Source organism: Topomyia yanbarensis, chromosome 1, assembly GCF_030247195.1.
Source record: "Topomyia yanbarensis strain Yona2022 chromosome 1, ASM3024719v1, whole genome shotgun sequence".
Classification (NCBI taxonomy): Eukaryota; Metazoa; Arthropoda; class Insecta; order Diptera; family Culicidae; genus Topomyia; species Topomyia yanbarensis.
In genome coordinates this window covers 41198516-41221145 of record NC_080670.1, presented here as the reverse complement: position 1 = coordinate 41221145, position 22630 = coordinate 41198516, and the positions used below count along the sequence as shown (strand labels likewise).

The window sequence follows — 22630 nt, the reverse complement described above, 5'->3', positions numbered from 1 at the left end:
CCTGGCAATTTATTGCGCAGAATACTCTATCGGTGAAGGTGTGCCCTTATTTTCGGAAGGGGTAAAGTGAAGCTATGCTTGTTAAGTCGAATTATGATTGGAGTAACACCATCAAACCAGTCATTGAAAAGTAAAGTGAAGGTACCGTGTACATTGCGATATGGGCAGGGGCGGATCGAGAAAAAATTTTCGGGGAACGTCTGAAATTTCGATTTTGAAATGAACATTGGACAATACGTGATATGTAATAACCTCATTTAATGAAAATCAGTTTTGGTAGTCAAATATAGTTTGGAATGGTTTTGAGTTTGCAACCAATTTAAAATTAAAATAATTTAAAATTTCTCAAGTTGAAAAATTTTAGGGTCGAGGGGGGTCCGGACGCCCACGACCCTCCCCCTGGATCCGCCACAGAATATGGGATATATTTCTATATTTTGACAGAATTTGCAGCCGATTCTTAGAATATAAGAATGGGCATGTAGAAAGAATTCCTCCAATGTTAATAATCTTTCCTGGTATAGCTTGAGAGACTAAAGAAATTCTAATCGGATTAAAACAGAACTTTCCAAAACCATAACGAGATACAAATTGTGCTTGCTGATCTTTTTTTTACATGCAAGGTACGCAAAGCACTGAACCGCTCCATAATTGTACCTAAACGCAAAAACTTACCGGGTGTCGCTACACCTTATTCAACCCTGGATCATAAACACGGTAACCTTTGATCGAAAATAAATTAACGATAGAGCGAGACAAATTGGTAGAAAAAAGTACACCTTCAACGTTCTCAAAACGTTCCGCTCGAGACACTTGCCACTCGCTCGCTCACATCAGCAGCCACACACCAAATAGGAACTCGAAGGCGCGTGCTGTCTAATCAAAACAAATCTGTACCCATTCTGAAATTATTGATTGATGGCTATAGTATCCAGGAGCGCTCCTGATGCCGCTTAAAATAAATCGACGACGTTCAAAACGATCTCCGCTTCACGACATCCGGACATGTCGTGTTTGAGTTGCCTGAATCTATGCATAAATTACAAATCTCCCAAACGAATCTAATAGATTCCGTTGCGTGGTGGTCATTACGCTCAGCTTGGTAATCAATCTTGATTGGTTTGTCACTTGCGGCGTGAGGTAAAAGTAAAGGATTTGTTTTAATCGGATTGGATGCCTATATCGTGCCAAGTGCGATGTGGCATTTAACATAACATGTGAAGCATAAATAAATAAATTATCAGCCTATAGCAGTCATTATTTAATAGCTGGTATTCCACACATTCCAGCATGAGGAAATATGATGACAGTAATTTCATTTAATACATTGCTGATGAACTCGAAAAATAAGCTTACATCTAATGAGTTGTGTTTTCCACAGTTTCGTTAATTATCGTTAGACTGCCCAGAAAATGATTGAAATTCTGAAAACTTGATCGATAAACCCCTGAGTCGATTCCTAGTCCTACGAGAAGCGCTTTCTCCAAATTTGAAGCAAATCGGACAAGTCTAGCTACCGGAGTTTGTATGGGATTTATCGACAATTTGCATAGAGAAAATCCACTAGCTCACATTTTCACCGCTAGTTGGCACTGTATGCATCAGATTATCACTGATAGTAACAATAAGAAAGATAATCTACTTGTCTATAACTTTCCCGAGAAATGCGAGTCAATCCGACTTGGTCACAAACATACGCCTGAAATGCTTCTTTCTGGTCCACGGGTATCACTGTATGAAAGCAATGCACACAACTGATGCTGAAGTTATAGAAATGGCCCATGATCATCACTATATACATCATCTCGCTGATCGCCTGCCACTTGATCACGAGTTGGTACATTTTGTCTAACACAATGAAGCCAGTTTCCAGTTCGTTAGAAGTACCGCCGAACTGGAAAAATATAACTGCTCGATGCCCACTTTCCATACTTTCTATAACGCTAAGTAATGTGCCTGCAATGCTACGACTCTTACTTTGTGATTTGGTAGCTCATTGTGCAGCTTTTGATTGAACCCTTGGAAAGCTGGTGACATGCAGTTCTGTCTTCGTCATATGGATCTTTACCGATTATTCTGATCTGTATTTCTTTCTTGATTTTTCATAACTATGTTAGGCCGCATCAACTCCCTGTGTCGACTGAGAATCACCGTAGGTCTTAGGGTTTCGGAGCTGAGTGGGGATAAATCTTCATAATGAAATGAAATATCCAACGGCTTGAATATTCCATGCGTTCGTTAGTAGATACTATTTCGATTTCGTAAAGGTCGGGCTGTACGCCGATGAGTGTTCATCGTTGTTTCTCTTGTTAGCCTGTCACCCATCAGTTTCGTTGTCCCGCATGGCTTTAAAAGCGGCAGCCGTTTATGTCTGAGTCTGAGCCTAAGCTTGAATCGCGGTATCAAAAAGAGATCGGACAAAATCTTGTTCTCTTTCTCCAGATCGTAAAGATCATGGATTGAAGTAGATCGGTTACCATCATAAAGGCAACCCCATGCCGCACCAGAAGAGTTAAGAAATCCTGAAACTACCCAAGTAATCATAAGCATTTAGCCATTGCACAATATTGGCTATACATTAACTATGAAATCAAGCTATATATTAGCATCATAAATGCACACATGCACAGACGAAATTTAGCGCTATCGCTTGCTTTGTATATGTATATAAAGCTGATATAAGGCGTACATGCTTCAAAGATCTTTAAAGCATGTATGCTTTACATCTGCATTTAGTGCCACTATACAGCAAATATAAAACCGATATGATGCTATTATAATGCTGTGCGTTAATTCATTATGCAATTCCTCTTGAGATTATATTCTGCATATTTCAATTCATTCGAACATATGCAATATATCATACTATGTTGCGTTTCGGCTTCGCCTCTTCAGAAACCGACACTAACGTATTGTCGGAATAGATTAGCGCCGGTTTGACGCAAATCCCTTAAAACTAAAACACACTATGTGTTTGAATCAAACGACTGATCAAACGTGATGTCCCGTTCGAGCAGAAGTTCTGTTTATGCCGATGAGACACAAGTGAAGCCGAAACTTGTCTTGGCTTAGCAGGCATATGCATATGCAATATAGCCTAGATAGCAAAAACTGCGCACTTGCCGTGCGAGACGAGGCAATGTACCTCTGTTGTAGACTTACTAAAGTTAATTTTCATAAAAAAATTACATGCCGTATGAGAACGAAATTCCGATTGAGATATTCATTACAATGCATTAGAAGGAAATCAATTACGGTTCCAAACAGTATTTTAGTATTTTTCCTTTTTGTTCATTATACCGAAAAGGAAACATAAAATATCGTTGCAAAATTACATTGCGGAAATGACAGCCAATTAAAGCTTTCTAATAGCATGACATTTGTGCACTGATGCTATAGCATTAGTACAGCAAAAACGGACTGTCAATCTCTGCACAGTAAAAGCACTATATTTCACATTTTCTGGCATTATATCCGGATACATCGCTACCCTATATGTAGATCTAAAGCAGATATTAGGCTACGTTATAATGCTTATTGGTTACTTGAGTAATTACGATTCGGGCAGGAATTCTATGATATCATGAAGCTAGGCAAAGATCTAAGCTTTTGGTTTCAACTTGACAACCGGTACATTTGATGCATGCTACCGAGGGAAGTTTTTTCGACCCAGACGAATAACATTAAAGTCGTGGAAGTTAAGCACAATATCGAACGTTAACCAAAATTCGCATTATGAAAATGTTCCCACTGGTGGGTCATTAGAGTCGCCCTCGTTACATGAGAGCTTAGGATTTCCTTGAAAGTGGTAGCGTAGCACTCTTTTGCAATTTTGCGAGAGATCTTTTGAATGGGCCCATAAAGGGACGTGTTAGTGTATTCCCCGTGTAGATTCTCTGCACAGTAAAACACTTTTCAGCATTGCTACAATAGGTGGATGTGTGATTCAATTAATCGCAATTAAGTCAGTTCGTGATCCGCGATATTAACAGACGGACAGGCAAACGAATCTTGTACAAGAGGATGTGGTTTTTCAAAGTAGAACCTGTAAAGGCCATCGGATAAGAATTTGTTGTTGGGGAATGATTTCTTTTCATCCCCCATAATTAATACCGATTGCTAGCAGGCGCACCAGTATTTTCACCGGTTGAAGTAAGCGGTTTTAAAAACTGCCAATCTTGTACTACATCAGATTCTCATAAGTCAAACTCCGAGCGTTGAATACGCGTTTAATTTCGACTTTCGGAGCGGGTATGTAGACATCAAAGTCCCGGCTAAAAATCTCGTAGTAAGCAAAACTTTTTTGAAATTAGTTGTCACGATCCTGGTACGAGTGGAGCATAATATTTTCGGATATCGTTTGTGTCGGAGGGGAACCTTAAGAGTCGATTCTGATTCGACCTCCGGTTGGTCGTCCGAGTAGGGAATCGATACCATCAGAACAAGAAGAGGTGCTGAAGGATAAGAGTCACGGGTGTGCGGAGTTTAGGCTCAATGGGACATGGCCATGAGGCGATTGGAGGTCGAGAGATTTTACCCGTTGGCGGTTTTCAGGGTCGAATTCTTATTTCTGATGCCGGATGTTTTTAGTGTGTGTGAGGCATTGTGATCCGCTGTCAAAGGGGATCGACTTTTTAAGGCTGGAACGCCTTTTGGGTTAGTTTGGGAGTTGGGTTTGGAGATGCGGTACGTTTTAGATTTCAGGTGATTTCTCGTGGTGAGTGTTTTCAGACTTTGATCGCTTTCAGGTGCGTCTTGATCGTGACCGATTGGAATCGGGTTTTGCGACAAGTCTCGGGATGCTCTAGTTATTGCGGTGAATCCGTTTAGAAAATTGAGGATAACCATAGGATTGGTGTCCTATTGTGCATCCCGCTATCTCGCCAATATAAAAACACCCCGATGATTATGTCAATATGTTAGAACCTGCGCATTTATATACGCAATCTTAGTTACGATTATTTAAACTCCAAATCCCATAGGATCGTATAGCGTGAACTAGGAAGCCCCAACCTTCGGTACATACCTTCTGTGCACCACTTAAAAAATAATAAATAAAAAAATGTATATTTGAACCTCGACCGCGCGGAAATATGCGAACGACAACAGGATTATAGACATACATTTATACACGCGAAGCTAACTACATTGTAGCACATGTGACATGTAAACGCTAATATTTAACAAATACGCTAACCTACAAACGCTCGAGGCCTTCGCGATCATCCACGCACTCCTACATCCGCGATATCGCAAACATAGTAAGCAGCACTTATAAATGTACAAACGCAGTCTTAAGCGTAAACCTAAATACGCCCGCGCTCGAGCCATCATGAACCGGTCACGTCCGGAAGTCTCTATCCTCGATCCTTGCAGTTGGGCCTAAAAAAATAACGCTCATATCCACTAGACAAAGAAATCCCGCGATCAATTAAGAACACACACGAACATGCTAATGGCCACACGGTTATAAAATCTAACTTATGCACGCGAACACGTTAACATATAAACGCTTGAGCCGTTCGCGATCATGCATGCACATCTACACCCACGATCTTGTAAACATGATAACACTCCGGCGGTCCCTATCGTAAACCTACCAGCTACCGTTTATGAGCGATCATGAATCGATTACGCCCGGAAGTTTCTAGGCTCGGTCCTAGCAGCCTAAGTCCATGCCTTCAATTGATCCAATAAAAAACCTGTTTAGGCAAAAATGAAAATAATGTTGCTCTGCTATGCTTTTAAACCAGTCAATTATTTCAATTAATCGATTATCCCTTGGCATTAATCGATTACGATTAAATTAATCGATTCAAATTGAATGCGGGCTCGGAGATGTGGATAGAGCTATTCTGAGCCTGGACGAAGCACACTGCCAACTCGGTATAAAATGTAACGATGGTCGCTCAGGGAAATTGTAATGGTTGCTCTATCTACGGTGCTCGCAGACGCCAGGACGAACTCATCGGTCTAGGAGTAGCCATTCCTGCACTCAGTGAAAACGTGTGATTTGGTGATAGCGTATGTCTCCCCGGCCACCAGCGCCTATTTCGGTGTCCAAGTGGTGGGGCTAACTACTTCTGATAACCTCCTTTGAATTGTGCTGTCTACGGAGCTGGCAACGGAGTTGATCTGAGTCATTGTTTCTGAGCCAACGGTAACAGCGTTGAGCAAAAATGCGGACGCTGCTCTAAGAAACACAGCGTACGCAATTACTTGCCGTGCGTGGTCGTTCAAAGTTGAACTCTATCCGAACCAAAACCAACCGAGTTTATCACAAATTCCCAAAGGAAAAAATGGATTAACCAATTTGCACATAAGGAGCAAACCCTAACTTTGAAAAGTTGGATTTTAATGTTTCGTGTACCACTCGTCAGTAACATACGTTATCTTGCTGCCAGTCAGACGAGATATCCAAATTAACACCAAATTGGCGTCACTTAGACACAAAATCCATTTTTTCCTTTGGGAAAAAATACTCGCAAGCGTTTGGCTCTCATGCTAAAAAAGACATTTCGTTTCCCTATACTCTTCAACGACCCAGAGTTTCTGTGCTTGGCTAGCCGAGACATCATTCGGTACGAGTCAGTTAGTTTAGGAGTTCACACACATTGTGCGATCTGTTTGATTTTAATGTCTAACTGGCGCCAATATGGTGTTAGTTTGGACATATTGTCTAACTGGCAGCAAGTTGGTGTTGAGTTGAGTAATGAATAATTCAATAATACGATCAAAATCTCCAGTTTTGTAACCTTTCTGGAAGGACTGGACTGGATACCTCTCCGTAGAAAAAATATGTAAATGACAAATCTGAGTTTCTACAAACATGGCAAGTTATATCACAACAAATAGTATTATTACATCATCTTTATCTTTAATTCTAATAAACGTTTTTTTTACCAGACATACGTCGACACAAATATAATGCACGATAAGAAAGACTATCACAAATTCATCCCAGGCTCAACTTTTTTCGTAAAACCTGTCTGAGTAGCTAAAAGTGAAGTGAGCTTGAACAGCGGTTTTGTGTTTTTTTTTATCTCACAAGATCTTAGCAATGAGAACGTAACTTCAAGATCAACCACATCCTTCAGTTCTGAAGTTGTGCCGGAACGAATTGGTCACAAATCGCAGAGTAGTAATATAGTTCAAACCATTCAATGTCGTATATCAACGCAGAATGTAGTCAAACAGGCCATAATTACATGCAAGAGGAAGGAAATGCTGCAGAATAAACTTTATACACATGGTTTTACGATCAGAGCCCTGAGGTCTTGAACGAAGGGAATTAAATTAGAATGCTTTTCCGTTTCTTAAATCTTGTAATTTTTTTACCAAATAATAACTCAAATCTTGGCAATCGTTAAATCAGATCTGAATATATTAAAGAGATAGTAACTGATAATCGTCAATCATTAAACTCAATAATTACGCGGCGCATATTAATGCCTATTTAAGATTCAATAAATAGCTTTATGTCCGTTCATTATTCACTACGCATGCGATACGGGTGCAACAATGTTGCATTTGGTTCTAATCATTTTTCCTTTAGATAGCATCAAGCTAAATCATAATAGGGTAAGGAGCCTATTTTCGCCGAGTTGCTACTATCACTCATTTGAAGCTGTTGGTTAAGGTGGCGTCTGCAATCATTGATCAACGCATTGGGTCAAATGGTAGGGCGACAATTGGGGCGATTCTAGTTTTCGTTACGCTCAAAGACGAAGGCCGAGTAATTAATTAATTAGTGAGATACCCTCCTTAATATGATGAAAATAGGCACTTTATCCTAATTGTCACCGTGCCGAAATAGCCATAAAAGATATTTTTAATTACGCAAAATGTAAATCGAAACCTTTAGCACAGATAACAGACGTTTAGGGTCGTATTCGAAATGTGTGTAAATAACTGTAACTGGCATTTCGACTAAACACGCTAAGCATGAGTCACGGATATAGATTTGATAGTTCCTACAGTGTTTCAAATAAATTTTGTTCTCGTCTGTTATCTGTGTCTCATAGTTACTTAACATTAATTAATTCAACACCTCCATCTTTCTCGTTTTTTTCACAGGCAAAACCCTATTACAAGCATCGATATAAATTAAGTAGAACCGGCACGCATCTAGACTGCGCGAGAGGATTACGTTAGGTATACAAACAGATCCAGTACCGACGTCAGCATGGGTACTCTGCCACAGTTAGCCATAGTCAAAGGACAGCAGCGTAGTTTGATTCCGGCACTGCTGCATCGGACTATCGAGGCCAATGTGGATCGCTTTTGTGGAACAGATACGGCACTGATTTTCAACGGTTCGTATAATATTGCAATAAATTCGATTCATATGTACAAACTTGTCCTATTCACTAGCTATGAATAATTGGTTTCATTTCAATTGCAATGATTGAATACCGTATGCGTGATATTGTTTGCATCATACAAATTGGGTTACCGTCGTGTCACCTATGCATAGAATATCTTATTTTCCTTCTATAGATGCACTTAAACTATAATAACACGATTGTAAGCTGTGACCCTGTAAAGTTCAGTTGGAAAATGAGCCAGAATTCTGGCTGATTTTATTTTGTATTCCATATTATTCAGTAGGCGCGTCCTGAAAACCAAGCCTTGTTCTAAACGCCACTGAATACATCAATCCTCAGAACAACATTGACGCATACTTGGAGAGATATGGACCCTTACTACATTATTAGAACTTGTTGTGCGTTCTGGAAGCATATTAAGGCCATAATTGTAGTAAATGGAAACTTGATAGATGATTGACGTAGTACATAACTTTAAAACTTTTAAACAAATAAAAAAACGGAACCGATCTTTAAAAAAACATTGCGTTGCCCAAAGGCGCAAACATCATCACGCATACGGAAATGATGATGAACGGCAATTAGGCAATCCATGAGACGTTTCTGATCAGCTGATTATTTCTTGTTTACTTATTCTGACGTTACTCCGAGGGGTGCGACGTCCGACAATATCGGTAATTCGATCCAACATCAAACGAATCGGACTAACAAAATTGTTCGTCGGACGAGTTTTTCTGTTCGCAGGAGTAGACTTGTTGACAGAACCCACCGCTGAATTGTCAAACAAACGTCTAATGGATTGCCTAATTGTACTTCATGAACCACAAAATCTTGAACAACCGTTTTAGACAGTTTTGGAATAAAGACAAAAGTACTTTTAGATGTGCTAGTTATGGAAAAATAATAGCTTTCTGAAAAAAAAGAAATGTTGCGTATTTTTTCTATTTTTTTACATTTTAACGTACATTTTTCACTACATAAAAATGTATGTTAACTGTGGTGCAAAATTAGTGGAACGAGCAGTATTTTCCAGAACAAAGCGGTTTTTAAGGGGGTGCTAAAATCTTGATCTGGATAGGAGTAGCATTCCCAGGTACACATAAAATTATTGTTTGACACTGATAAAGAAAGCCAAAGCAGACAGCAAAAAGGTACATAACTCTACCAAAGGCACCAGAAGACTATGGTACGGTCCTGTTTGTCCAGAATAAACAAGGAACAAGACTAAGACTTCAAATTTCAACAAAAATAGTGAACATTTTTGCAAACTTTTTCCGTTCGTTTTCTCAGTTTCACAGGAACAAGGAAAAGGAAATGTGGTCAGGGGCAGTAAAGCAGGTCGCCTTTATAAAGCTGTAGCAAAGATCGTGGAGTAAGCTAGATCAATTACCATCGAGAAGATAAACCAATGCCGTGCCATGAAAATTGCCAGGCGTTCCACAATATCACAAAATTAGCGGTTCCCAACCTAGGTCCAACCATTCCTGCGCTAAGTTATATTTCTGGTTGAAATGCACATGAGATTTTTGGTGTTCCTGGAAGCTTCATTTCTTCTGAATTGTCTAAGACCAGGTGCTGATTGCTTCGGATTTCTGTGTTTTTCTTGACGGTATATTTAGCGACCTTTCAAGAGTGAGAGCGAACAACATTATTCTTGCAAAGACCCATTTGCTGGAATACTGCATGCATGACGCGCGACACAAACAACCAACCATGTAGACGATCCTTGTCGAAGAAGACGCGAAGCAGTCTCGCAAAAGGTCGCTAGTTTGAAAGGACATGCCATTTTGTCCCGTCCAGTGCGATTGTCACTCAAAATCTTCGCTCATTGGAGCTAGAGGTTATTTAAACCGACAATCCCGTTCATCAGAAGATCCACGCATGCCAAGTTCGAATCGTTAACTACACCATCGATCTCAACTACGTGAGCGGGCATGTAAACGCGTTAGTTTATCATGAAAGTCTAGTCGCCAGTAACGTAATTTGTTTGCTTTACAGAAAATATTACAATTCTGAAGTTATCTAGGCGAACTTTCGCGATATCTGGCACAGCCGAATATTTCTGCGTCTTACGTAATATTAGACTACTTCGCAGACTATATTTGATCCGAAAGATGATCGGATACGGAAGCTCGGAGTCGTTGGCGACGAATCTTGTTCGATATCCATTTTAGGATCATTTGGGTGAATTCAGGAGAATTTATTTATGCACTGACCTAGAGCCAGACGCAAATAAAAACTGAAGAATAGGAAGGAAGAGATAGAAATCATATAATTTGAAAGACAAGTCTGAATTTGATACTAAAGGAATAAAGTGGTCATCTATCTTCACACATAGTTCCTAAAATTATTTCGACGGTATACTTGACATACGGTAGAGTGCCAATACTTATGGTCTTCCTGAAATTTCAAACCGGACACGCCCCAAAAGTATTGGTGCCTCAAAAAAAGTCCTCATACAAAAATTGAGCACAGTCGAAAAACAATGTCATTATAAATAGTGGCAGCGTCTAAAATCCGCATTGTAGCGATGATCATTCCTGGTAAATATAAGTGCAATTTATAAGTGTATCAAAGGAGAAAGTATTATTAAGAGTAATCTTCATTTTCCTTTTGTTCAAGGCTGCGTCTACACACTTGACGCGCTTTTCAATCCGCTAAACAACAGAGATCGTCGCAGCCGAAAAGAGCAGAAGTGGTTGCCGACCAATGTTTTATATACAGGTGTGGCTAAGATGGCGCTTTGGTATTCGTGAGATGAATGTTATATGAGTGGTGTCAGTGATCACAGAATAAATCGACTTGCTTTCGTCATACCATTCGGTCCGCTCCCATTGAATAGCGTGAACGCCATGACGTCGACCCGTTGTGGTTCTGGGTTGTTTACATATTTTTGGTTGCCAACACTAGCAAACCGTGTGTTCTGCTACACCACATTGGCTGCCAACGACGAAGAAAATGAATCCGAAGTTGAACCTAATCTACTGACATTAAGCAAAGTGATTCGTGGTCAGAAGAAGACGTCTTCGTCGATGGAGATGTCGATATTATACTTGCCAAACGTCCTGTCAATACTGTTTATAAACATCAACATTGATATTTGTCATTTGTCATTTGCTCTTCTGAGAAAATATACTGTTTTTCAATGAATCAAACAACCACCAATGGAATCTTAAAGAACAATCCTTAACAGCTGATTTGTTAAAAAATTAGAGTATAAAAAAGTGTTCTTCAACATTTTTTTTCTTTCACCGACTTCGGTTTTCTAAAATAAAAAATGGTACACAGAAACAAAACCTTTATCGCTTTCATGAAGCCAAAAATTTTGCCCTCCTTAGAAATCATGATAATGGTTTGTCATATCATGATGAAAAAGACGAAAATCATGAACTATAACAACCACTGTAACACATACCGGCAATTTTTGACATATGAGAGCCTGGCTACCGTTATTTAGGGGCAATCATTCAACTGTTTTCCGTCAGGACATCATATTGAATGAGTCAAGTCGAACAAATGCAGTTTGTGTGAAAACGAATGGAAATTCGCAGATGGTTAACGGTGTTTAATTTAGCAGTTTATTGTACCGTCCGGACGTTATAGTCACGATGTTGCTCGTTTAGCAGGCGAGCAACGAATGATATAAACGTTCACGCGGCGCCTCTATTTGTGAATTCACATATTTAATTGGGTCTCTCAGGTACGCACCACCATATTGACTACTCTGGTTAGGATTTTAGAAAATTCGATTTAAACCTGCATTAGATGGCAAACATGTTGTGGATATTTACTATAATAAAATTTCTTTCGTGGAATGGCTATTATAAACACGAGCAACAATCCAAAATTTCAGATTGATCTGTGAATTGACTCTCGAGATATGCTCACCGCAAACTATATCAAAATATAAGCGAATCAGAACAAAGACAAAAAAAAAATTCAATAAACACTACTGCACTATTTTTTGCACTGAAAAGTGTAATTGATGATGGAACGTGAATTCATCACTAAGAAACGAAATAACAGACAATGTAGTATAGATTAAGAAGGGAGAACCGGCTCCAACCGGTCTACGGGGAATATAATGGTTCTTGTTTTCAAGGATAGCAAAGAAATTATCTCATGGTCAATTAACTGGAAGAGAGAGAGAGAGAGAGAGAGAGAGAGAGAGAGAGAGAGAGAAAGAGCAACCATCGATTGGGAGTACTACTCGTAGCTCCTGGACCATTTAGACTCTGAAATTACAGAGAAACGTCCCGGTTTGGTAAATAAGAAAATGCTGTTCCATTACGACAAGGTCCTCATTCACATTTGTGTGATATTAAAGTTTAAATTGAATAAAAGGTATGAAATCTTCGACCACCCACCCTATTCACCTGCCCTGGCTCCATGTGATTTATTTTGAATCTCACCTCAGATTCGAAAACGCCGTTTACTAGTTTTTTACAGGCGACGATTTTTTTGTGGAATAAAAGAGACATGAAAATTTTGTTGGATAATAAATTAACGCTTGTCGGAGTACATGCTTTTCTCATATTAGGCCCAAGCGACTTTTCAAACCACCCTATTAGTTAAAGATATATTCTTTGATTCCCTTTATCGAGATCAGTTGAAATTATGTACGACAGGTTGCACGAAACGGAGAACCGATTAAAAATTATATTTACTGTAACCATGGACAGCACTACCAATCACTATGCATAGATATGCAAATAAGATAGCAAAAGCACCATCCAACACAGCTTAATTTAATCAGGTTTAGTCGCTAATTAAATAATTCAACAACTCATTACGCACCAAGTCGTTCATTCAACAGTTTTCCAATAGGCAATATACCATCATCAATCAAAGCAACCGATCCAGTTTCCTGCGATTCCTCCCGATCGCACTTTGCTTATACAGAACTAGTTGCTGCGGCTCTTAGAACATGGCCAGCGGTCGCGTGGCTGTACGATTTCCTCATTAAACTGCGGACAGACACGGCCAGCAAACGATTTATGAGCTATTGCGAAATCTTTGCGCACACCGTTTTGCGCAAGTAGCCACCGCCTATCAGTAACTACCGCCGTTTTGCCTTCGGCTTCTAACTGAATCCGGCCGGTTGCTGCTACCCGTATAATTGGAATAGTTGGCAGCTGCATTAAACGGAACGATAGGGTGGTCAGTAGTCCGATACGCTTTTCCGTCAACTTAACTGTCATATTACACCGGATTACTGATCCCATTTTTTCATCTATATACATCAAACAGGCTCTCAAACTTTTCTTACGTCGTGCCATGATCTTATACATATCTAGTGGTCACCCTAACTGAAATCCGATATCGAAAGCTAAAGAGCGAGCAAACTTGTGCTTAAGACAACGGTAACTGCGAAATTTGTCATTAAGCTCGTAGCGCCTCAAGCAGGTGAATTCAATGTGAAGAGGTCCGCCAATGGGACATCGAAGGCAACGGACTTGAGTTCAATTCTCCATACATTGATCGGCGTATTCGAAATGCAGTTTCAAAAATCTTGAGATATCAAGGTTCCAGAGGCAAAAGTAGGATAAGGTGTCGTTGTGGATTTTCACTACACTCTAGAATATTGTGAAGTAATGTTGCAGAAATGATTAAGCAATACAGCCCTGTTCGCCATTATGGTCAGTGGTATGTAGTCAGCATATAAAAAAGTTCCATTTACGATGCCAGTTGAATGTCACGATTTTTCCCAATGCTCCGAGAACTGCAGTGAGGTGTACTCGTAGGTGTTGAACTGCACCAAGGGGTGCATGCAATTTTATACTATTTCACTTTCGCTGGCCTTGAACTAGCAGCGCTGAGACGGTGCCGGTTGTTGACTTTATGGTTGAGTAGATTCGCTAAAACCGTAGCAAATGAGGTTCGTCGCTTGGTTGGTACGCGAGCGTTCAGCTCTAATTGATGCATGGCACAACACGGTGTACTTATATGCAGAGCAGATTTTCTTACGAGACTAATCATTCTAGCACCTGGGACATGATTGCATTTTCGCTGTTCTAAATGATGTATTGACATGGAATGTTGACGTTTATTAGAGTTATGGTCTAGTGAAAAATAAAATGAATGGGAAATATGGTAATAAGGCCTATTTTGACCCTATGAGAGAAGGTGCCGCATTTCATTAATTACTCTACAATCGGAATCAATAGATTTGCTTCGTTTCTAAGAAACAACATAATAACAAAAATGGCGAAATATTTGTGTTTGGACGCAATGAAAACCCGAAGTGTCCTAATAATCATCCTAACATTGCCGCCAATGCGATGAACGTAGATGACAGACACTGATCTATCCAGCGGCTGATACTAAGAGTATGACGAAAATATGCTCATTAATCGCGTTCAGAGGCTTTACCGCAGTGAAGGATAAAAGCGATTGTCAATGTGGGGTCCGCGGATCACTAAGGGGCCGTGAAGTAGATGCTGGGGTCCGCGAAGAAGAATATCTTCTTCGGATGTAAATTGGAATTTCAAGTATTTTTCGTAATAGACTAAAAATAATATATTGATAGCATACAAACTCAATGTTAAACAGTGAAGAGCCGCTACGTCTCATGATGATTCCGGAGGGAATCCGTGGCGCGAAGAAGGTTGAGAACCGCTGAAGAAGAAAGTAATTTGTGCTGGTAAAGTTTTCTTTTTATCTGAATCGCCTTTTTATCGGGTTTTTGCAATATCTGGTTTTACGTATATCCTCGGAATTCACCTAAAACTACTACGGAAGATCAGGGTTGTGCTAAAATACCGCCAATTCTACTAACGAGCAACATTATCCAAGATATTGTGCCAATCAAAAGTATCTCTTCTTTACTACTGGTGTAGTTCTTATGCGATAGTTCTAAAGTTTATCTATATTCAATCGCGAATTATGTTATCCTACTGGTACAAATTGTTGCATTTTACCCCTCATGGTACACAACACCGGGTTAAGACACCGAGAATCTTTAAGCTTGTACAGTCGTTTTCATAATTTAGCATATATACTAACATTGATTTAAATAAATCGAACATATATTCAAGTCCCCCTGTAATTGAACGTCACGTACAATTATTTGTATGTTCAATACCCTCAGCTCACTAAAACAGCGACGAACGAGCGACGTTCGGGTGAGCGGACCAGCGATAAAAGGGTAATGGACGGTGATGGACAGGCGACGGGCGGGCAAAGGACGGGCGCTTGACGGACATGGGCGGACGATAGAATGAACAAACGATGGACGGGCTAAGGACAGGCGACGGACGGGCGATATGCGGGCGAAAGACGGGTGTCGGACGGGCAAAGGAGGGCGGCGGACGACCAATGAACGGGTAATAGAAGGGTGATAGACAGGCCAGGGTTGGTAATACGATACATTTTTTCACGATAATTTATCGGCGTTTGCTCGTTAACGATAATGTATCTTCATCGGAAAGTCCGTTGACGATAATGTATCGTCGCATTCATCGTCATCGTCGATAATTGTATCGTCGTATTAATCGGTATCGGCGATAATTTATCGATTATCGCGATATATTTTGCGTTATTTTCCTGTTTATTGGAGTTAAAGCTGATGCGGTTAACTTTCAATTGTTTAGGAATAAATACCCATTGAAGGACATGTTGTCGGCTGTTGAAAATCAATAGTTTTGGACATTTTCAATGCACACGGAGGTCCGACGATGCGTCAAAAGGGATTTTTTCAACTTTTCGGGAATGTGTTTTTTATTGAAGAAAAAGTTGTTGGCAGTTGAAAATCAATAGTTTTGGACATTTTCAATGCACAGGAAGCTCCGATAATGTGCCAAATTGGATTTTTTCAACTTTCCGGGAAAGCTATTGCACAGAGGAGTCAGCAGGTGCACAGCGTTTCCAAAGTTACAAAAAAGTTCACAAAATTGTTTTGATCATGATAAAATGAATTTTGAGCTATAGTGTCTTCAGTCAAGTTTATTTACAAAATGTTTCCTACTTTGGAGAAAATATTAGTTTGGTAATTAATCCCCCTGAAGCTGAGAAGCAAATTTTTGTTTCGTATGCTATGTTTCAGCGCCCCATCTTCCTCTAGCGTTTATGTAACAAAATGCATACTTTCTTATTTTACCCTTAAATATGTAGTGTAATTTATGAACATAATAGAGTTTTAGTCATTTTTTGAATATCATGAAGATCTGTTTTTATCAATTCCTTGCAGAATTTTAGGCTGATTAAACGGGGACATTGAAAAATCGAGACATATTTTTTCTTGCTTTTTAATAAACTGTAGTGGTTAAAATATTCTCCTCTAGTCCCTTGACATAGTATCATAACCCTTTCTGATTACTTAGTAAAAATTTTCCTTAAGGATCTCTTACAGTGCAAAATTTAAAAAAAAATTGTTTATTTATTTACTCGAATTTGACTTGATTCGCATGCTAGAGCCCATCAGACGAATTTTCACATGAGGCTGAAAAAATCGAGTCAAAAAGCTGACAAAATCAGGGGTAGACAAAATCATAGGACGAAAAATCTGGGGCTGATAAAATTGTATATTTAGTATGCAAAAGACAGCATGCGACAAATGGTTATCCCTGGATATGGTAGTGCTTGCTTTACAGATTCGTATTGGTATAGCTTCGTCTGTGGAAATTTGCTGTTTCCATACCAAAATATTGCTTTTAGCGCATTAAAACATTCGATAACTCCAAAGATGTAAGAAATACAAATAAAATTATGTATTTTCTTATTCAGAACAAAATCTTGAAACATTTTGAAATTCTGCAAATTCACCAGGAAAAGTTATTTTGAAAAAAGTAATTTTCAGGGGTATATCATAGAAATCTTCACAAATGTCTATTAAAATCGACAGATAGACACATAGTCTTTTAAGCGAAGTTAATGCTTTTGGTATTCTATACAACTTTGCTAAATAAAGTTATTTGTTTATTTTCACAAAGGATTTGTTTCTAAGCTTTAGGGAGAATAATCACCAAACTGATTTAAAATGCGAAACAGTTTATAAATAAACTTTGCTGAAGACACTATAGCTCAAAAATTGTTTTTTCGTAGTCAAAACAATTTCTGAAATGTCCAAAACTATTGATTTTCAACTGCCAACAACTTTCTCTTGAATAAAAAAACTTTCCCGAAAAGTTGAAAAAAATTCCATTTTGATGCATCGTCGGACCCTTCTGTGCATTGAAAGTGTCCAAAACTATTGATTTTCAACTGCCAACCACATGTCCTTCAATAGGTAGTAATTTCTAAACAATTGAATGCTAACCGATTCAACTTCAACTCCAATAAACGGTAAAGTAACGCAAAATGTATCGCGATAACCGCTGATGAATTAGCGACGATGACGATGAATTCGACGATACATTATCGTTAACGGAGTTTCCGATGACGTTGACGGGTGGTTAACGTTATCGACGATGACGATGAATTATCGATTAACAACCCTGAGACAGGCGATAGATGAGTTAAGGACGAAAAATGGACGGGCGGTGAACGGTTGATGGACGGGTAATGGACGGTCAATGGACTGGGAATGGATTATTGATAGACAGGCGATTGACGGAAAAAGGACGGGAGAAGAACGGGCGCTGAACGAGCGATGAGCGTGCGATGGACGGACAATGGGCGGAGTATGGATGGCAGATGGAGCGATTGCGGGCGTGAAAAGAGCATCTTTCAGGTGTCAGTAGAGTAGCGTACTTTTGGGATGAGATAACCGAATTGATAGAATCAATTACCATAGGCTCTAGCATTGGAAATGTTGTACTCGACTAAACTTCACAAGACATAGTTACCAGCAAACCACCCTTATTATGACGAATACATAATGGAAAAACAATTGAATTAGAAAAATCATTCTATCAACTTGAATTACCTTTGCGATTGATAGTGATCGGTTCTATGAATAGTAACATTCGAAAATTATATCAACATTCTATAGTTATTAATCCGTTCATTATTAATTTTGTGAAGAAACAAAATATAAAATCAACTTAATCATTTTTCCACATTGATGTGCGTTCCAGGTCAAATCTAGACCAACATGAGAAAAGGGCGGAAGTCCAAATGAGAGTCTCTCTTGTTCACTCACCCTTCCGTCAATAACTCGGCCGCTTCTACGTTTGCTCCTTAACTCTTAGCATAATATGCTAGAGAACATCAGAGTCTTTCAATATTTATTTAAACAATGTTGGAAAGCTTTATGTTGACGCCATAATAATCAAAAGACAAAGTAAACACAGAGAGACTCTCATTTGGACTTCCGTCCTTTTCACATAATGGTCTAGAAATGATCTTCTGTCTGTGATGATAAAAACAAACAACAATCTGTGCAACTACTTCATATAATCTGGAAATGATTGATAATCTAGGAATCTGGTCGTGTTTATGTGCAAGACACGACATGGTAATTTTTCTGATAGATTTATTTCACACGGCTCACCAGCGTAAGCACCACTGAGCCGTTGATGTTTTATGTTTTTAACAATAACCGAAAAAATAAAAAGATATAAGAGAGTAAGTAAAAAAATTAAAAAGAGTGTTAAGATCCTCTTACTTGGTGGTGAAGTATTAATTGCAGTATCCACCGCAGCTTGGGGATCATTCGGTTTGCCTTCTCTCGCGTTATCGTTCACGTCCATGTCGTCATCGGTACTGTTTTCTTTCTGTTTGTTTCTTGTTCTTGCGGGTCACTGTTGTAATTCCATCCCCACCGGCATTTGCTTCTTTATTGGTGAAGCTGATTGTTCGATTGGTGCCACTTGTCGTAGTCATTGTCCCCTCGCTATCGGTTGATTGGGCGGCTGATTGTGGTTTATCTGTAATTGTCGTTGGCTGCATATTTCTGTAGTGGCCCGTCTGGTAATAGAACTGGCAAGCGGGGGTCTGCCCGGGGTATGTGACCAGCGTTGTTTGCTATAGATTACGCAAAAAAGGTGAAAAAAGTTCTTAAAGTATCATTCCTAACAAATTTCACTACAACATTCGTACGATCACTCTCGAAGCGATCAGTCGATTTTTCCAGTCCGTTTAGTGTATGGGACAAAGAATAATGCTAATCCGCGTTCAAGGTTATCTTGCACATTATTCACCGCTTCGAGGTTTTGGATTTTTTTCTTCTTGTGTGTGTGTTAACCGTTAACCAACCAGCAGGACAGTAGCAGTGTTTTGTTTCATGGGCCACCTGAATGCCGTTATCCAAGATAAGTAGCGCTATTATTTTACGTTTCCCCTTCTTGGTTCTCCTACTAACGTGCACTGGGCAATAAGCCGGTGCAAAAATGACTTCCCCTGACAATTGCTCGCCTCAAGGAAAGATGGAAATCAAACCAAAAACGACTCCCAGGCTGAAGGTATATCCATGCTCGGCCACCGGGCCTTACGTGATCTTCTTCCGGGTCAAAGACAAAAAGTGTTTGAATTTACTGATGATTTCTTGAAATCTGATGGAACAATATTCGGCCATGACAGGAATATCAAAAAATCGCTCTTATTAGGTTTGGGTAGTGGTAAATAATTTGAATCAGCCAAACGATATTGCTGGCTATGGGCCCTTTACGAAAGATTACATAGTATATATGCCAACTAACAGGGTTAAAGTCTGCGGAGTCGTCTCCGATTCGAGTCTGAATTGCGAGGACCTGCTGACACACGGGGTTGAATGTTTTAAAGACCCCATGCTTCAACCAGTGAAGATACTGGACTTCAAACGATTGCATTCAGCATCAGCCACAGCCAACGGGAAGAAAATATATTTCAAATCAGATAATTATCGGGTAACCTTCGCCGGATCTGCTCTACTTAACTAGCTCCTCATTGACAAGGTTCGTCTGCCTGTTCGCCTTTTTGTGCAACCGGTCATGAACTGCACTAATTGCATACAATTGGAACACACAGCCACCCGTTAACAATAAGATTCGTAGTGGGAAATGCGGTGGGATTCACGTGGATGATTCCTGTGGAAGGGATGTGTGGAAGAGTGTCTCTACTGTGGGGGAAGTTCATATGACCTCTCGACATGTCCCGCATACAAACAGCGGGAGAAAAAAACTGGAGCGTTCGCTTCAGAGACGCTCTAAGCATATTTTGCTCAGCCACCGGTCACTACGAATATATATACTACCTTGTCTATTACGAATCTGATGACCCACAGGAGGGAACATCTTCTGATGTGCCTAGAAGGAATATAAAAAGGTAAGACATTTCCTCTCCTAAGCTTCGTTTGCAAAGGCCAGAAAGTGTTCCTTCAAGGTCCTCCAAAAACAGCAGCTCGAGGAAATACTGGTGCAAAACCAACTCCTGGTTTCATAAATCTAAATTCAGCAAAAGAGTTCCCTGCACTTTCTGGGACACTAAAAAACTCCAAGTGTTCTCATGTCTCAACCGGAGAAAGAAACCAACGCTGGAATAATAAAAAAAATTGGATTCTGAAATCAAGTTTGTAAAAATTGGTCAACAATTCACTGAGAAATAGGCGTCGGTAAACTTAAGAACATGGAAGTTCATCGGTAGCATAACGAACCATCATAGGCGGCCAATGTGGCCAAAGCTACTTACTACTCATTAGAGATCTGGACCCAGGATTCCAGGTAATGTTGCAACCGTTTTGATATGTCTTGCATTGCTTGGAAATCATGATGGTGCCACTGTGTTTCCAGACTCTTCAACCCATAACTCCGAAACCGAATGTGCGAACTAAAAATTCAACAGCAGCTTATAGGAGCGTTATACTGTTAATTTAAAACAAAATGCAAATCGGTTCAGCCATCTCTTAGAAACTTGTGCGAGCTTAAATGACTCGACGAACTGAATCGAATGGTGCATGAATCTCGGCCTCGTCTGAAAAGACGATTTTGGAGTAATTGCATAGGCTTGTTTATATAAAAAAAGCCAAAAAGCTTCAAGAAATTTCATGTGAAACCGCACTTTTTAACTCTTTACTCCGGCACCCGAACTCCGATCCAAATGAAAATCGATAGCAGTTGATAAGAATACCAAACTAAGGTTGTGAAAATCAAGTTAGACATCCCAGTGAAAACGATGTGTAATTAATTCAGGTCACTTTCTCGAACTTCCGGTTTCTATCGTAGGTGGCCAAAGCCGCTAAAAAGGGATTGTATGGGAATTTGATGTCTGACCGCACTCGCCAACCGGTTACCGGAACTATAGCTCCGATCCAAATAAAATTCAAAATGGGTTATTAGAGTGAGAGGGAACGAAAGACGCATCGAAATCACCTATCTTATTTTGGTATGCGGGTGGATGATGGTTGATGAAGGGAATGCAGGTGTGAAGGTGGTCTAAGGAGGGCGGGTGATGAAAGAGTGGAGGTTTAACGATAATGAAAGGCGAGTAGGGACTACGCAACACCCAATTGCATATTATACCTTCCATTTGAGACTTGGTTTGAGAAAATCATTTAGGTCATCACCGAACAAACCAATATAACTTTAATCCTGAAATATGCCCGGAACCCGGAACCACCGGAATCGTTGATAGATGACAACGATTCAGAGAATCTTTGATTGGTCATAAACGATCTAGACCTGTAAACCAAAGCAATTGAGTGTCCATTTCAATAGATTTTTAGATTCTCAGGTATTATACTTGTACCGGTTCATGTGGGAAATTCCTCTGTCATCGCAATAACAAACCTGTGACTCCGGAACCAGAAGTCTGATCTGAATGAAATTCAGTCAGAACAACAGTCAATGGAAGTATTGTAACTTCCATTTTCAAACAATGGTCAAGAATTCGTTGAGAAATAGATGTAATAATTACTTAATAACTTAGCTACTTCGATTGACTATTAGTGATATCTAGGCCCGCAAATCCAACTGATGTTACAGCCATCCTAATAGGTACTACATCATCATAACGGTGATACCAGTTTATATAAGAATTTACTGTGTAACCACACTCTTCAACCATTAACTCCAAAACCGGAAGTCGGATCAACTAAAAATTCAATGGCAGCTTATGCCCGGTCAATCCATATGGAATTTGATTCGGAATCCTGAATGGAGTCATTATGGATTCCAAATCAAATGCAACAACTGATTCTGAGTCGGAATCGGTTGTTGCATTTGATTTGGAATCCATAATGACTCCATTAAGAAATCCGAACCGGTTCCGGAATGAGTTTAACTGGGTGGGAGCGAACTACCGTTCATTTAAAACAAAGTTTCGGCAAATCGGTTCAGTCATCTCTGAGAAAATTGCGTGAATTTAAATGACACACACATACACACAGATATGAGATTCGGCACTGCAGCACTCGGGTAGAAAATAGGTTTTCAGAGTAATAGCCTTTC

At 39.7% G+C, this 22630-nt stretch overlaps 1 protein-coding gene across 2 annotated transcripts in view; it reads left to right on the top strand.

The window, feature by feature from the left end:
- The window catches only part of LOC131677448 (beta-alanyl-bioamine nonribosomal peptide synthetase ebony), an 81370-nt gene that overhangs the window by 53225 nt on the left and 5515 nt on the right, over window positions 1-22630 (top strand). For both annotated transcript variants that reach the window (XM_058957281.1, XM_058957282.1), the window contains exon 2: window positions 8077-8315. In XM_058957281.1, coding sequence (XP_058813264.1) covers window positions 8186-8315 — 130 coding nt within the window. In that variant the 5' untranslated portion in view covers window positions 8077-8185. The remainder of the gene's footprint in view (window positions 1-8076; window positions 8316-22630) is intronic.